Source organism: Xiphophorus hellerii, chromosome 1 (assembly GCF_003331165.1).
Source record: "Xiphophorus hellerii strain 12219 chromosome 1, Xiphophorus_hellerii-4.1, whole genome shotgun sequence".
In the NCBI taxonomy this organism is placed as follows: Eukaryota; Metazoa; Chordata; class Actinopteri; order Cyprinodontiformes; family Poeciliidae; genus Xiphophorus; species Xiphophorus hellerii.
This window is the reverse complement of record NC_045672.1, coordinates 26,594,482-26,611,075: the sequence shown is the minus strand read 5'-3', so window position 1 is coordinate 26,611,075 and position 16,594 is coordinate 26,594,482. Positions and strand designations below refer to the sequence as shown.

Here is a 16,594-nt window from a genome sequence, read left to right as displayed (position 1 = left end):
ACAAACAGTTGAGTCAATGACATGCCTGAGCAGCTCATGCTGGATTATGAATAGCCTACAATGAAAAACATAGATATTTTAATTTATGATCATAAAGTGTTTGCAGTAGATAAAAGGTAATAGCAGTGGCATACTTAGATGATGATAAATTTCACTTTAACTCAGAAGTATCTGTCTTCTACTGCAATAAGCAGTATAAAGCTGCAATGAACAAAGAGTTGGTGTGAGAGTCGACTCTGTTTGCAGTTTCTGGAGTTCAGATGTTGGGTGGAGTTCAGGAGGACAACACTCCATCAAACAATCCTTCAAGCAATACCATTGGTGGGTGTTGATTCTGACATTGCTGCGTGTCTCTAAAGCGCACAGAGAAGATACAGATGCAGCTGCTGAGCTTTTCTGGGCTTGTTTGTGTATGTGGAAAGAAGGTTCAGCTAATCATTCGTGCATTAAGTGGAAAAACAGCTTCAGAACTGTTGCACCACTATAGCAATGATACCACAACTTAACTGCAGAATCATGTGGTTCCTCTACTCTCTAAGCAAATCGCTAGTTTAATCAAGACGTTCCAAAATTACCATACTGCTTTCAAAGTTTCTAATGTAATTGATTGTTGTTAAATGTTTTAATGTAAAAACATCATCAGGCGTAGGCTGATGGTGATGAAAGTTTTTTCAGGATTTCCTCATTTCTGACTGAAACATTAATTGCTGTTAACTCGGATGCAGGCAATGCAGCAGATTGGGTATTCTGTGTATGCCCAGTGACACAGCAAGTCTGGAAAACTTATATTTTAAAACACAGGGGGGGAAAATGGTAAATGTTGCCTAACGCAGTTACTGTAAAAATTTATATTGCAAAAAATCTGACTTAAAAAGCCAAACAGAAAACTGTATTACTAAAAATAATAAGGTTTTAGATTATTTCAGCAGGTTTTGTGCTGCCAAGTGAAACGTCATTGTTGTTTCTCCATCTGTCCACCAGAGGAAGCTAAGTGTTAGATAGATAGATAGATAGATAGATAGATAGATAGATAGATAGATAGATAGATAGATAGATAGATAGATAGATAGATAGATAGATAGATAGATAGATAGATAGATAGATAGATAGATAGATAGATAGATAGATAGATAGATAGATAGATAGATAGATAGATAGATAGATAGATAGATAGATAGATAGATAGATAGATAGATAGATAGATAGATAGATAGATAGATAGATAGATAGATAGATGAAGGATTAATTGAAGTAGGCCAAATTATTGGTATGAATTTTCATTAAATATTTTTCTAAAACTGTAAATAAACTGAACTTGTTTGTTTTGTTAAATGTCTTGAAGTGATTTCTATTGTGGATTGTGGGTTACATAAATAACCTGAATTGTAAAGTAGTTTAGCAGACTAAAAAAGGTTCTTAATTATCAAGAGAAATAAACCATTTTTAACATTTACGTCTTTAAAAAAAGATCAAACCAAACTTTCTCTAATGAGAAGGCAGACTTTTGGCATAGTATAAATAAATGTCATAAAGTTAATAACAAAGTCTGCATAGTTTAGAAGACTTATTCCTGGATATTGGGACGTAATGTGACTTTTCACACAGTAGGACTTTAACTGCAGATTATGGATTCCTGCAGTACAATCTGTTTACTTGACCAATAAATCTTGGGATAATAATGTAAAGTTTGGGGTTTTGGTTTGGTGTATTTAAAATTTTGAGTGGATTTATGTTCTGTGTTTGATATTATCTTTGACATTAATCAAAAATAACACTCATATTCTTTGTATTTTATCTCAGTTAAAGGTTAATGGTACAACCCAGGCTTCTGACATATCTCCTTTATATTGCATTACTTTAAAAAAATGCAAGAAAAAAAACCTCAAATGTGTCATGTAGACACATGGAGTAGACACAAGAATGTGTCATGTCATGTGTCATGCCAACTGCTGTGACTCAGATGCAACATATGATTCTTTGGAAATTCCTCATTTAGCTTAATCATCACTTTGATAACCCAAACTGACGTATTCGCAGCCTGTCTTTGTAGTCATGTGAATGTGGGTTTTTATGACATCTTCTCCTCATCTCTGACAGAACCAGCTAATTTTAAAAAGACAGGGCTTTTTCATCACCCACTGTCCAATGTCACTAATTTAATCCAATAACAATCCTGGATTACGCTTAATTTATTCATAGTTAAACGTACCTAATGTAACAGATTTACATTAGGTAATAAATGGTTGTGACACCTCTGTCACATCAAACTTTAAACATGCCTAATATGTCTAAAGTGACATTTTTTTTAACGTATCAATCAATCAGACATTTGTAACATTTCTCATACTTTGTGAACACTGAATCAATTATAATATTGAGGTTTTTGACCTGCTCTAAAGGTTTAGTTGCCAGTCTTTGATGTTTGTTTGCAAGTTTCCGAATATTTTTTTTCTGAATTCTGAATCTATTTCAGTAATTTGATTTAAAATGTGAAACATATTTTTACATAGATTTATTACACAATAGATTTCATACATTTATCTCTCTTAATTGTAACGGTAATGGCATCTTGTTACTGAAACCCCAAAATTCAGCTTCACAGAAAATCTTTAAAAATGTTCAGTATTTGGTCGTGGTTTCTTTTGCATGGTTTGCTGGAGGAGATCAGCCCGTGGCACCGAGGAGGAGAGAGGAAGGTTACTTTGAAAATGGCCTTCTGCTCATCTGCATTGGTGGATTTGCTTGTGCAACTTTTTCTACCACATAAACAGTCAACTTCTTAAGCAATGTCATTTTCCTCCTTTTAGAGGGTGTGACAATGACTGTGTTGGACTTCCCCATTAAATAGGGCAAAACACATATAATTTCTGAATTAAGAATACTATTTTTGTTGGTTTATATACAGTACAGACCAAAAGTTTGGACACACCTTTCTAATTCAATGGGTTTTCTTTATTTTCATGACTATTTATAAGGCAAGAAATCCCACTTATTAACCTGACAGGGCACATCTATGAAGTGAAAACCATTTCAGGTGACTACCTGTTGAAGCTCATCAAGAAAATGCAGAGTGTGTGCAAAGCAGTAATCACAGCAAAAGGTTGCTACTTTGAAGAAACTAGAATATAAGGGGTATTTTCAGTTGTTTTACACTTTTTTGTTTAGTGCATATTTCCACATGTGTTATTCATAGTTTTGATGCCTTCAGTGTGAATCTACAATGTCAGTAGTCATGAAAATAAAGGAAACTCATTGAATTAAAAGGTGTGTCCAAACTTTTGGTCTGTACTGTATATTTTTTTCTTTTAGAAATTACATTTTGGGTTTCATTTGGTATACATAATCATCAAAATTGAGCGAAACAAACATATGTATAAATCTAAATAATATGTGTTTGACTTTGTCAGTTGAATTAATGAGAAAAAAGAGCTTTTCTTATTTATTGAGGTGTATCATTTTACAAAATGGGTGGCGTTAGATAAGAATGGGTAAAATAAATAATCCTGTATTGTGTAAAACATGCAACATACTTAATTACAAGGCTCAGTTCAGTATTTATGTCTTCTATTACTGTATCTGTGACAGCTCTTAAGTACAAAGCAAGAAACTAATTACTTCCAGGTAACATTCAACAAACATTTAAAAACTTTTTCTTTTTTGGACACTTTGTTTTGTTTTTGTTGGCTATTTTTTATTTGTGTTTGAAATAAAATCAATGAATCAACCAGTCAATCAACCACTCACATGACTTAGAATGAATTCTCCAGTAAGGAGATATAGTTCTGGCCTCTTATGTATTATGGCTTAACAAAGTATTGTCATTAAACAAATAAACAAACAAAAACTAAGTTTGTCATTCAAAGAGAGAAAAAAAGTTTGACTCATTCACCTTAATTTGATGTTGCTTACAACGGAATTTGAGACAATTCCACAGTTTAAACTTGTCAATAAATGTCTAAATATCTGTTTTAGTAGTACATATTCTCCCAATAATCTCGCAAAGAAAGGAAAATGGCAAATTAACAATATCCGAAACTAAAACGTCAAACCCTGACGATGACGTCATCTTGACTTGTTTTCTGATTGGCTGTCCCGCCTGTAACTCATCGAACGGTTGCTAGGCGGAGGAAGCAGGAAGAGACGTTAGAGGAGGCGGGAGTTAGCAAAATCATCATGGCGGGATGCATGAAAACTATAAATGGTTACATCTCAGCAAGTTCGAAGTTAATGGTTTTTACAGTGCTTTTTATGTGTCTACCTCAAACGTCACACCAATACACAGGTAAGAAGCTGTGTTATAAAACAGGTAGAATGACCTTTGCTGGTATTTAAAATATATTTTACAAGCTACGGCTAATACACATTAGCTACTGTTTGTCTCCATTTACATTTGGACTTTGAGCGAGTCAGTGTAACATTTATGGGTTTTTGAAAGACTAGCAATAGTTTTAACGATTGTTTAGCTTCATCAGACAGCAATAGAAGTTAATGCAATTAATAATTTCCTTCGTGTCTTGTTCCTTCGTGGAAGCTTGTGGCTACCATCCATTGTTCCGTTTGGAAATTTGCGTCCTGTCATTTTTGTAGGCGTTAGCTTGACATCCCAGAACACGCCCAGGTTGTTTTCATTGAGGCCCTCACTAATCCGAGTTGCTTTGCTTGTAGAAAACGTAATGAATGATAGGTAATACTATATTGCCTCAGTGAATCATAGTCAGTATTTGTACTGAGAAAAGCTGAGAAATTGTTTTACAGAGTTGGCTGAAAACACATTTTTAGGTATTTGTATATTTGTGGCAACTTTTTAGAGGTTTGAAGCAGGTAAATGCTAGTTTTTTGCATTTTCGTTTGAGTTCTTATCGCAAAATAAGTTAGTATTTATTTTTTATTTATACATATGTATATCATAATGTAAACATTAAAATAAAGACATAAGGCTGCACAGTATATAGCGAATATGTCATCGTCAGTTTGTGCAATATTTACATGTCAAAGACTGTTTAAAGTTTAATAATTGTTGGCTAAGTGTTAACTTACATTGTTCCTAATAACATTATGTTTAGCCAGTTGGACAGTCTCATGGTAGCACATGAGACAAAAATGGCGTTGCCCCAAACTGCTAAAGGTCACAAAGTGGCGAAAACACCGATGAGAAAGAGAGAAAAGACAAAAATAGTCATATATTGCAACCGATATCATTACAATATCTACCAATATTATCGGCATCACAAAACTTTCTACACAGACGGGCTACTGGAAAACATGAAAGGAAAAAAGTCTTATTTGCTTTGACTTTCAAGTTTTTTTATTTATTTTGTGATACAGTCTGCTTGTTCAATCTAGGTGACATCCGTCCGATAGTTGATCTTCATGATGGCGAGCAGTACCTTACGTTGGGGCCCAACCGGTTCTGCTACAAAAACACAGTTGTTCCAACCTGGAGGCAAACGTGGACAAGAATTCATGCAAGTACCACAAATTACACTGACTTAAGTTTAAAACCTATTATTCTATAAAAGATTTTAAAAAATCCAAATTTTAACATGTTGAAACTTGGAAGTTGCTCTGTTAGCTTAAAAATGTATTGTAGGAAAATCCTCTGTGCATGATTGTGATTGTTCAACAGTAAATTAAATGCCTTTTTCTCACAGGTGAAAGTGTGGAGTTCAAAGGTCTTTAAGGTGGAAACTGTGGAAGGTGAAGAAGAGCTGCAGGAGCTGGAGCGCTTCAGTGTCTGGAGCTGGTTTCGATTTTTTCTACGTGAACAGCAAAATGAAACTGTCATTAACATCAACTTGTTCTGCAAAAAGACATGCTTCAAGGTGGATCCTACAGCAGGAGCTCAGTACACCGTCAAACCAATCCGCAGTAAGTAGGAGACCAGTGCAGATCACGTTCTGACTGGTTAGTGACAGATGTAGCACCTTCACAATAAGTGGTAGAGTTAAAAAGAAGAGTACATTATAAAATCATTATTATTATTATTATTATTAACCTGAAAATTAAATGTTTTGCTAAAGATTACAGGAAGAAATGTCACTTTTAATATACTGCCCAGATGTTTACCTTCTCCTTTAAAGGTAATTTTATTTATATAGCACATTTTCAGCAACAAGGCAATACAAAGTTCTATTTTTAGAAAATAATCTTAGTTATACAAAAGGAATACTAAGCAAAGGCAACAAATAATTGTGAACAACTCACTAATTCAGGGTATAAAAACAATGCAGATTGGAAAAGGATCTGTAATGGTAAAAAGATACTTTTGACTCTCATTTTCAATTAATTTGATGGAAATAAATTAATAAGAGAAAGATGAAGAAAGCTTCAAACCTTCCACATATACCGTAATAAAGATGGACACAAATGATCTTTACCTGGAGTTGAGTAGGTTTTGGTTGTATCCCTGTCAAAGTTCCTTCAGCATTCTTAAATAAAAAATAATGGAGTTTGACTCAAAAATAAGCAAAGACAGTGCAATGATAAGCAGTTGTGATCAACTAAAACAGTATGGTTGGTAAGTCTCATAGTTCAAAAACTTGTTTGATTTTTCTTTATTTTTCTTCTTTGCTTAAGATTTAAAAAAAACTTTCATATGGAGAACTCATCAGGCAGGAGTGAGCCATTCAGAGCTCTTCCTTTGTAATCTTTTCCAAATAAAACACATTTTTTCACATGTTAATATCGACACATTACAGATTCAACACAAGAATAAAGGAAGTTTCATATTAAAACCTTTGTAACTATGAACAAGCTTTTGTAAGTTTACGTGAAACAAAAAACTTACCAGTAAAATGTCACTCATATAAGAAACAGACTGAAGTAGGAATTTACTAAGACAATAAATGTTATTTTAAGTGCAAAGTCTCTTTGGAAAGGAAAGGTCAAAGTCTAAGCAGGGTTGCTACAAGCTTCACAGATAATTACCAGGTAACTTTCCTTTCCTTTCAGAGTTTGACATCTATCTGTTTTTGGTCTTCCTCTCCGGGGCGCTGCTGTTTGTTTTTGCAGAATCTCTGAGCAGGTATTTATCTGTCCAAAACCCAGTCTTACATTTTAAGTTTTAACAGGATTTATTACAGTTTTCTTTGTGTTTTGATTCTTTCCTGAAGGAGTCAAATCTTCTTCTACTCTGCTGGAATGAGCACAGGCATGATCGCCTCTCTGATCATCCTCTTTTTCATTCTGTCTCGCTTTTTGCCAAAGGTAAGATATTTAATTGCCTTTAAATTGTTTTTTTTTTTTTCAGAATTAAAGTCTTGCTGATCCAGTGGTTAATTGTACCCCTGCTGTTTTCCACAGAAAAGCCCCTTTTACATGCTTATTGTGGGCGGGTGGTCTTTCTCTCTGTATGCCATCCAGCTGGTCTGCAGAAACCTGGGGGTAATTCTGCGAGAGCACTGGCATGCTGCATTAGGTAAACACTCGCCAAAAACACGGACTTCAGGCAGAAAATAACAAAGGGGAAGAATTACAGAACCTTAAAAAAATATTCATTAGTCCTTGAACTTTTTTAATTTTTGTGTTACAACCAGAAACTTGGATAGACCAACACACAGCAGTGCATAATCGTGAAGTGGAAGGAAAATGTTCCGTGATTCTCTGTTAAATTAAAGTAAAGATCCGAGAAGTGTGACAATATTATAGTTAGTCTGAAAGCTTTAACCCTTCCAGACGGAACGTGTCAGCGACAACACAGCCAAATTTGCAGTATTGTAGTTCCGCCATACTTTGCGCTTTCTGAAAAATTCCAGCAGTTTCTGAAAGGGGAGACATTGCGCTTTGAAGCCAGTATCAGGTTATTACGGTAATTTAACACCCATCGTAGCAGGAAGTCAAATTAATCAGAGGGACACTCTTTTAATAGACAGTAAACTTTTTCATATTGTTATTTTGCAAAAACATTTGAATGATATTTTTCATCCACATCATAATAATAACCATGCTGTGTGTTTGTCACATCAAGCGCTTCAAATTGAAAACAGACAGAAAAGTCATATTTTAGGTTGCAAAACACACTGCATAAATTCTTCTTCCTTGGTTTTTTCTGTCAGGTTACGTAACGGTGGTGGGATTCATCAGTTTTGCTGTGTGCTACCGCTACGGCCCCCTGGTGGATGAGAAGAGCATCAACATCCTGTCATGGACGCTGCAACTGTTTGGACTGCTTCTAATTTATCTGGGAATTCAGATCCAGCAAGTTGCCTTTGCTATCATCCTGGCGTCTTTGCTCTCCAAAAATCTGGAGTACCCAGTCATTCTGGCATTGACGGTGTGGAGGTATGCAACACTCAAATGCTGACAGAAGAGGGCGCAAGAGTACAGCAAGAAATGAGAATCTACTGTAGCAACTGTATGTAGGGAAACTGAAACCAAAGTTGTATTTAAATAAAAAATAATAGTCGGCCAGCTTAGACAGGGAAAACAGGCAAAAGGTAGAGCAGACTAAATACATCATACTGGGTGTCAAATGTTTGCAACGTTTCTCAAAATGGCGGCTTTTCAGTGATATTTAAGGGAGCATCTCTTTAATGATTGTTGCGCAAATGGAAATTAAACTTTTCTCATTTTCGTTCAATTAATTGATTTATTGTTTATTGGGACAGGCTTAGTTTTGAGTCAAAAAAATACTTTTTCAGCAAAACTTTAGTCCCAACAAAAAAATGAACCCCATTGCATAATACCGCCACCTCCACCTTTTAGAATCATAGTTAAAAGTTTGTGCTTGGTTTCATTAGACCGTAACTTGTTTTTTTAGTAAGGTCACGGTTTCCATATTTTATTTACATAAGCCTGACTTTCTTTCACTGCCACTGACTCATAAGTTTGTGCCATAAGATCAGTTTGATTGTTTATAACCTTTCTGTAAACTGTGGCTTCAGCTATAGGATGCAAATGAGTAAATGTTAGGAAAACCCTCACAGGTCATCTGAATTTCATCTGCAGATTCAGCGTTTTCAGAGGATTTATTACAGTTTTCTTTGTTCAGCCTTGAAATGTTTGGAAATTTATAATTTTTCCAAGGCTGGATACGTATGGAAATATGTTCCAGACTTCATCTTATTTCATTATTTGAAAGATAAAAATATGATTTTCTTTTGTTTTTGATGGCATGTATTTTTAATTTGTCAGATTCTAACTTTAGTTTTTGTTCACCTAATTATTTGTGTTATTCTATTTACTAACAGTAAAACACATTCATACAAAAATAAAATGATTTTCACAGTTTCGTCTGTGAATTCTAAAAATAAAATTCTTGATTTGACTTTTATTTTGATGCGAAATTTCATTTTTATGATGTAAAATTAAAGAGTTACTAATTATAAATTATTATTCAAAGGCTCAATACCTAAACTTGGATGATCTGGTCCGTATTTATCAAAGATTAAACATTTTAACTATCTATGTTCTTATAGATGCCAAAAAATAAGGGAAATGACCCTTTACATATAACTAATTTAGAAAATAGATTTAGTGCATTTTCTCATAACATGAAAAAGACAGATCATAATAATGATATGTCTTTATTATGTCTATCATAATAGACATAATAAAGACATTAAGTAATACATTACTTAGATATATTAGTAATGTATTCCTAATGTTAGTAATGTATTAGTAATGTGTGTGTATATATATATAACTTATATTTTAAGTAATATTCAAATATTACTATAAATATATTTTATTACATAAATGTGAATGTAATATTTTCACATTACAAAAAAGAATATGAAAATATTCTTTTATGTAATCAAATATTTTACTACATAAAATGTGATGTAATTATAAAATAAAATATAAGAATATTTTATTTTCATTTTATTTATGAAAATAAAATATGAAAATATTTTATGTAATATAAAATAGATTTTATATGATGTAGTATTATATAAAATATTTACAATTATAAATATTACAAAAGATATAGAAGTTTAAAACAGTATCAGTTTTAGGGGTACAATCTGCGGTATTTAGCTTTTCCCCCTCTAATATGTTGGTTTTTCAGTTAACTGTACAAACTTTAGAAATTATTTCTCAGGATCTTTACTTTGCATTTTAACCGGGTGATGCAGATGTGTTTTTATTTTTTATTTCCATCACATCATTTTGGTTTGCAGGAAAGTCAGAGGTTACATTTACTGGAAGCCCCAGCCGCGCCGCCTGCTCACTGAGGAGGAGTATCAGAAAGAAGCAGAAGAAGAAACCCGCCGTGCGCTGGAAGAGCTGCGTAAATACTGCAACAGCCCAGAGTTCAGTCCCTGGAAGGCCGTGTCCAGGCTTCAGTCCCCAAAAAGGTGCCTGTTTGGATTTTTAGATTTATCTGTGCAAAACGTTTTTGAAGAAAGACCGTTGTTGCATTTTACTTCAGAATAAAAGCGGTGAGAGGCCAGCAGTGATTAAAAAATATTAGAATACAAAAAAAACCCAGATGAAAATATGCGTCTGCTGCTTTGTTTTTCACTGACTCACAGGTCGGACATTTTGGATACATTACAGGTTGAACAATGAACTAATCCTTTGAACTTCCTGAGTTTACACAGAGTTGATTTATTTACCTAGTGAGGTCACTGTTCAGATAAAAGATGATTCAGTGTATTTTTAGAGCTTCATTATTCATAATCAAAAGTCAAAATAGGAACAATGATAATTAGATAACTCAGCTCGGTCAGCCCCGGATTACCTCACAGCTTGATTTCTGATTAAGTTTGTTCATTCCTGGCTTCTGCATATTTTCCTCTTTACATTTTTTCAGTTTTTTAACACTGTGGACATGCAAGTATAGAACAGTTATGTTATAATAGACATTTCTTTTCCTCCTGCTCCACAAATCATGAAACATCCCAATGCCGAAGTTGGGTTCTGACTGATTAGTGAGAATAAGGGCTGTTTGACATCATCTCTGATTTGCAGGAGGCCGCCTGTGTAAATATAAAAATTGCAGAAAATCATGTCCTACATGTTGATACATTTTTCTTTAAAAAATTCTCAGTTTGTAAATAGTTTTCTTGTAAATTGGTGATGCATTTAATTCAACTTATTTCTAAAGCACGAATAAATGTCACCTCAAAATACGGTGGTGAGGAAAATACAGGAAAATACAGCTCTGAAAAAATGAATAAATCACAGCACTGAACCCCATTGAAAACCTTCTGGTTATTCCACCAAGTATTGATTCCTGAACTCTTCCTGAGTTAAAACATTAGTATTGTTGTTTCTAAATGAATATGAACTTGTTTTCTTTGCATTATTTGGGGTCTGAAAGCACAGCATTCTTTTTGGTTATTTTGACCATTTTTCATTTTCTGCAAATAAATACAGTATTTTTGCTTGGAATTTCATAGACATGTTAAGGTTTCCCCTAGAAAACCTTCTAAGCCTGGTGGTCAGAGCGCTCAAGCTGTCATTAATCCAGCGGCCCGTCGTGTTTTTGAGTTAAAAAATGTTTAAAATTGACAAGAAATGTGAAAATATCACTTATTTATGTGTTAAAAATGCAAATATTTTTAAAAAACTTAAATAAATAAGCAATGCTTAGCCTGGTGAGGGCACAAGTAAAGCCTGGTGGCCCGCCAGGCTAATAACACACTAGGGGAAACCATGCATGTTGTCAGTAGTTCATAGAATAAAAGAGCAATGTTCCTTTTACTCAAATATTTACCGATAAAAAGTAAAATCAGAGAAACTGATAATTTTAAGTGGTTTCTTTTTTTTTTTTTTTTTTTTTTTATTGAATTTTCTCTTTTTTGACATAACAAATTTACACACAACAAACTTAACATTATAACATGTACTTATACACTCTTGCATTCACTCCCACACTCACCCTTCAAACCTGCATTTGTTTGGTTCCAAAAATATCAAAAATCTTTTAGATTAACTTAGAGAAAAAAGAAAGAAAAATAACAGAACAATATATGAATAGAAACTGTAGACAAGACAGCCATTAATAAGTTCCACCTTCAGTCCCTATGATCTTCATATATGGCTCCCAGAGAGTCTCAAAATCCCGTTGTTTACCCTTGGCGATGTATGTTAGCTTTTCCAGTCCGAGCGAATTTGCAATTTCCTTCCTCCAGAGTCCCAGGGAGGGTGCATCCATGCCTCTCCAGCATAATGCTATAGATCTTCTGGCTTGAAGAAGTCCATAGTCTATCAATTTAGTTTTCCTCTGTGATTGTTTAAATTCCACTGGTTATATTCCTAGTACACAGATTTTAACCTCTAATGGGACTTTTACCTTAAACAATTCAGATAGACACCCAATAACATCCTTCCAAAACTTCTGAATTTTAAGACATTCCCACAAACAATGGAGAAGAGTTCCTTTTTCAAACAAACATTTAGTGCAAGTATCTGGAATATCACTGGACATATGATGAAGCTTAACTGGTGTTATATAGGTTCTCATAAGCCATTTATATTGCAAAAGTTTAAATCGTGTGTTTATCGTTTGTTTTTGTGCTTTTAAACAGGCCTGATTCCAGTCTTCCTCATCTATATCTTCGAAAGTATCTCTTCTCCAAGCGTCCAACTTATCTATTGCTGAGTCCCTAGAGGAAAGCATTAACAAATTATAGAACACAGAGAGAAAACCTTTCCCTTTTGAGTCTCCAACACACACCTCTTCTATTTTTGTTAAGGGTGGAATGTCAACTATTTGTTTCAGTTTTGATGACATAAAGTTTTTCAATTGCAAGTATTTAAAAAAATGTTTCGGGGGTATTAAATACTTCTTACATAGCTGATCAAAAGTAAGTAACTTGCCATCAACATACAGATCTTTAATTTTCTGAATGCCTTTGGTTTTCCATAGTTTAAATCCTCCATCATTTTTTCCTGGGATGAACCTTTCATTACCCCAGATTGGGGTAAATTGTGATAGCTCTGGACGCTCACCTACATGTTTGTGTGCTGCATACCAATTTGTAATCATATTTTTTAAAAAGGGTTTTTTTGTGGTCTTTTTTAATGTCTTTAGGTCCGAAGAATATAGAAAGGTATTTAAGGGGAAATCTGGAACAGATTGCTGTTCAATATCTACCCAGGCTGGAGGTGTCGTCGGGCAAAAGTAATGGGTAGCTGATGTTAGTTGGGCAGCCATATAATACCATCTGAGATTAGGGACTTGAAGTCCACCTCTTTCATAGGGCAGATAGAGTAGCTTTAAGCGGAGTCTTGCTTTTCTATTACTCCAAATAAATTGATTAAATAGTTTGTCCAGACTGTCATAAAATGAATCTGACAGCGGTAATGGAAGTGTTTGAAAATAATACAAAAATTTGGGCAAGATTGTCATTTTTAATAAATTTATTCGGCCTATCATAGATATAGGCAGGTTTGACCATCTATTTAGCATTTCTGTGACTTTTTCCACAAGGGGATTATAATTTGTTGTGCTTATTTCATTAAGAGATGGGGTGACCTTAATGCCCAAGTATGTAAAACCTTTTGTTGTTGTTTTAAATGGGTTAAGTGGTTTCTTAATTTTTTTCCAGAGCTGTATAATCAAACCAGTCCAATATGATCCATTTATAAATTCAAATTTCATCCTAGTTATAGGTCAAATTCAGGAAAAATTGCCAGTTTAAGGATTATTTAGTCTGCAGTAACTCGTCATTCTGAGCAAGCATGTGGTGACAGTGGAGAGGAACAACTCTCTCTTAACAGGAAGAAACCGAACAGAACCAGCATCAGTGTGAGCGGCCATCATCTAGGAGAGAAATAGGGAAGCAGTGAGTCAGCTCTATCTAATGGGATGGACAACAGGGTTACGCAGACTCGGTTTCACCTGTTAAATTAACATCATATCCATAATCAACAGGTTTGCCGATTTTATCGAAGGATCCCCACACTTGAAGTCAAACGAGGTGTCCGTCCATGTGCAGGAATACGGTTTTGGAGGAAGCTTTTTTGAGGACGAGTTCTTCGACACAGACGATGAGGAGGACAGTGAAGAAGAACTGAAGCCTATGAAGAAGCTCGAGTGAGAGAGCAGAAGAAGAAGAATCAAACTGCACCCTCTCTGATGGGCAGGTTGGGGAACGCCTCGCTGGGGTTGTCCAGATCTTCATGCTTGACGGAGGAAATCTCTGAACTGGGCTCCAGCCGGAGCGATCACAGACGCAAAAGAAAAGTTGAGCACTTCAGGCGTATGAATGCATTCTTCAGATGCTAAATGGGTAAATTTACATTGAGAGTTTTTGAGTGAGTCACATCAGGTTTTACTTTGACTAGACGTGCGTTTCAAACCAAAAGGCTGTGAATGGAGAGAATCCGCTTCACGTTTTCTCCACACTGAGACTCCTACTTTTGTAACTATTATTTCAGAAGAAAGACTGGTCATGTGGTTTCTTCATGTTGATTTTAATGGAAATATCTGTTGAACTGTCCTAAAATATTTTGAATAAAAAAATTATATATTTGTGTTTGGGCACCTAGTGATGCTTTTGAAACTTAAATATATATATTTTTATGATTTATCCTGTCCTAAAATATGACTACTATATTAATGCTCCTTTTAATTATGTTCCAGATACTGTGGTCAAGACATTTTTTATTTATTAAATGTGTTGTTCTAGATCAGTCTGAATTCACACATCTGTTCCCCAACACAATCTTCCACAATCCAGTAATTATTACTATTGAATGCTTGAAATAAATATTTACTGTAAAAGCTTCAATTCAATTCAAAAATACTTTCCTGGTCACAAAAGGAAAATAAATGTTGCTGTAATTCATATTAATTCAAGATTCTTCAAAAAAGTTATTGCACTTGGTAATGGTTGTTGGCAGCAGTCTGTATCACAACAAATTTGAAGAAGCTTCTAAGTGAATTTGTTTTTTCAAATGAAATCTTTTAAAAATAATTTTGTTGCAGCTTGTTCCATGTTGTATTAAATTAATCCGTTTCTTCAAAATTCTACACACAAATATGTGTATTTATGCACATATAATATGCACATTGAGAATGTGCACATTTATTAAAAATAAGCAAAAAATCACATTCACATAATTATTAACATTCTTTGTGCTTCATGCTAAAGTATCACTCCAGGCTTCATGTTTGAAGAAAACTCCACCATCCCTACAGTGAGGCATGGTGGTGGTGGTATCATGCTGTGGGGATGTTTGCAGCAGCAGGAACTGGCAGATTAGTCAGGATGGAGGGAAAGATGAATGTGGTGACGTACAGAGACATCCTAGATGAAAACCGGCTGCAGTCTAAGGAGGACGCCTAAGGTTGCCCATAATTTTCTTAGCAGGAAGGCGGCGATTGCATCATGCTGAGGGTTTGTGTCATGAATGTTCTGTTTAGTCACAAACCCCCTGAAAGTTCAACATTTTTGGCAGTAGTGGTTTTTATTGAACAGTCATTTTCTCCACAGGAAGCGCCCAGTTATTCAATTTCACCTCACTTCAGTGGCTACTTGACAATAAAACCAAACATATTTCTAAAAAGGTGTTTTGCTATGGAGAAAGGAGCATATTATTCAACTTAAAGTCTGAAATTTAATGTTAGACTCTTCTTTAAATCCAAGGAAATCATTCCATTTAAATCAACTCTGTCAAGATTTGTCAAATATCTGGTGCAGCTTTATGTCTGCATGTTTTATTTTAATTAGAAAAAAAATCCACAAATTTAATTTTTAGCATCCAGCTCTTGATTTTATTGTCATTGATCCATAAATATGTGGCGCATAGTCACTACAGCCTGAATGAAACAAACACTTTCAAAATGCCTCAAAGCCCCAAATAAATGAAATGTGTGTAAAGTCCATGTAAACTTCTGACTGTAAATGTATCTAATTGTCTCAGTTATTGATAGCTGGGTTAGGTTGAGTGTTGATTTCTAAGTAAACCGTAAAACTCATGTTTTTACCACATTTTTTAAAAAACCGTTGTGCTTGGTAATCTGCAAAACAAGATCAAAGATAATTCAGAAGAAATTTCTGACCTTTTTCATATCTGTTCATTACTTAAAACATATTTGTCTTTCCACGTCAATTCAAAACTTTAAACAAGCAACTCGCTGTGCACTGAAACTTTTTAAATCTGTTGCTCACAAACTGTGACATTATGACTGATGTTAAATTCAAAGCAGAAGCTGAGCCAGGAATACATTTAAAAAAGAAAAACAGCTTTTCAGAGCAGATAATGTTATCTTTCATCAAGCACAATCTACGTTTGAAAAAGAAAACCCAACGGCTATCCTTTCTCTTTTACTCTCCCACTCTAGTTTCAGTGACATCTTGGGGACACTGTGACATTTAAAGGCAGCAGCAGCGAGAATCCCACCGCAGGTTTCTTTACAATCTGCGTGTGTCCAGGAAACGATCAACACCGTTGGGAATGCTTGCAAACAATTACTCAACAGGTTTAAAACAGCTGATACAGCGAGCAATATTTGCATGTATTTCCCAGGCTCAGCTCAACCTAGGCAACACTCACACGCCGCTGTGTTTCCTTTGAACTACTTCCCCAAAACATGCATTACAAACAGGGAAAGCCTCGCTCCAATGCAAACAGGATTCTATTGAATGCAGAAGGGGGGAACCCCTTGGACATACGAGCATATGGAGAAAACTGTGAC

General features: G+C 34.7%; 1 protein-coding gene across 1 annotated transcript; it reads left to right on the top strand.

Moving 5' to 3' along the window:
- The first annotated feature begins 4,133 nt into the window (after positions 1-4,133).
- On the top strand, positions 4,134-14,430 carry nemp1 (nuclear envelope integral membrane protein 1). The gene is made up of 9 exons (XM_032554932.1): positions 4,134-4,282; positions 5,344-5,465; positions 5,652-5,868; positions 6,952-7,024; positions 7,113-7,206; positions 7,303-7,417; positions 8,055-8,280; positions 10,122-10,298; positions 13,826-14,430. The coding sequence occupies exons 1-9, from the start codon at positions 4,174-4,176 to the stop codon at positions 13,989-13,991; spliced, it is 1,299 nt and encodes a 432-aa protein (XP_032410823.1). The 5' UTR covers positions 4,134-4,173; the 3' UTR covers positions 13,992-14,430.
- Positions 14,431-16,594: the final 2,164 nt, after the last annotated feature.

Excerpts from the sequence above, each read along its gene's own strand:
- nemp1 (XM_032554932.1), top strand. The coding sequence starts at position 4,174 with ATGGCGGGATGCATGAAAACTATAAATGGTTACATCTCAGCAAGTTCG. Across the intron at positions 7,207-7,302 it reads TGTCTCGCTTTTTGCCAAAG|AAAAGCCCCTTTTACATGCT; the intron begins GTAAGATATTTA and ends TGTTTTCCACAG. Across the intron at positions 8,281-10,121 it reads CTGGCATTGACGGTGTGGAG|GAAAGTCAGAGGTTACATTT; the intron begins GTATGCAACACT and ends TTTGGTTTGCAG.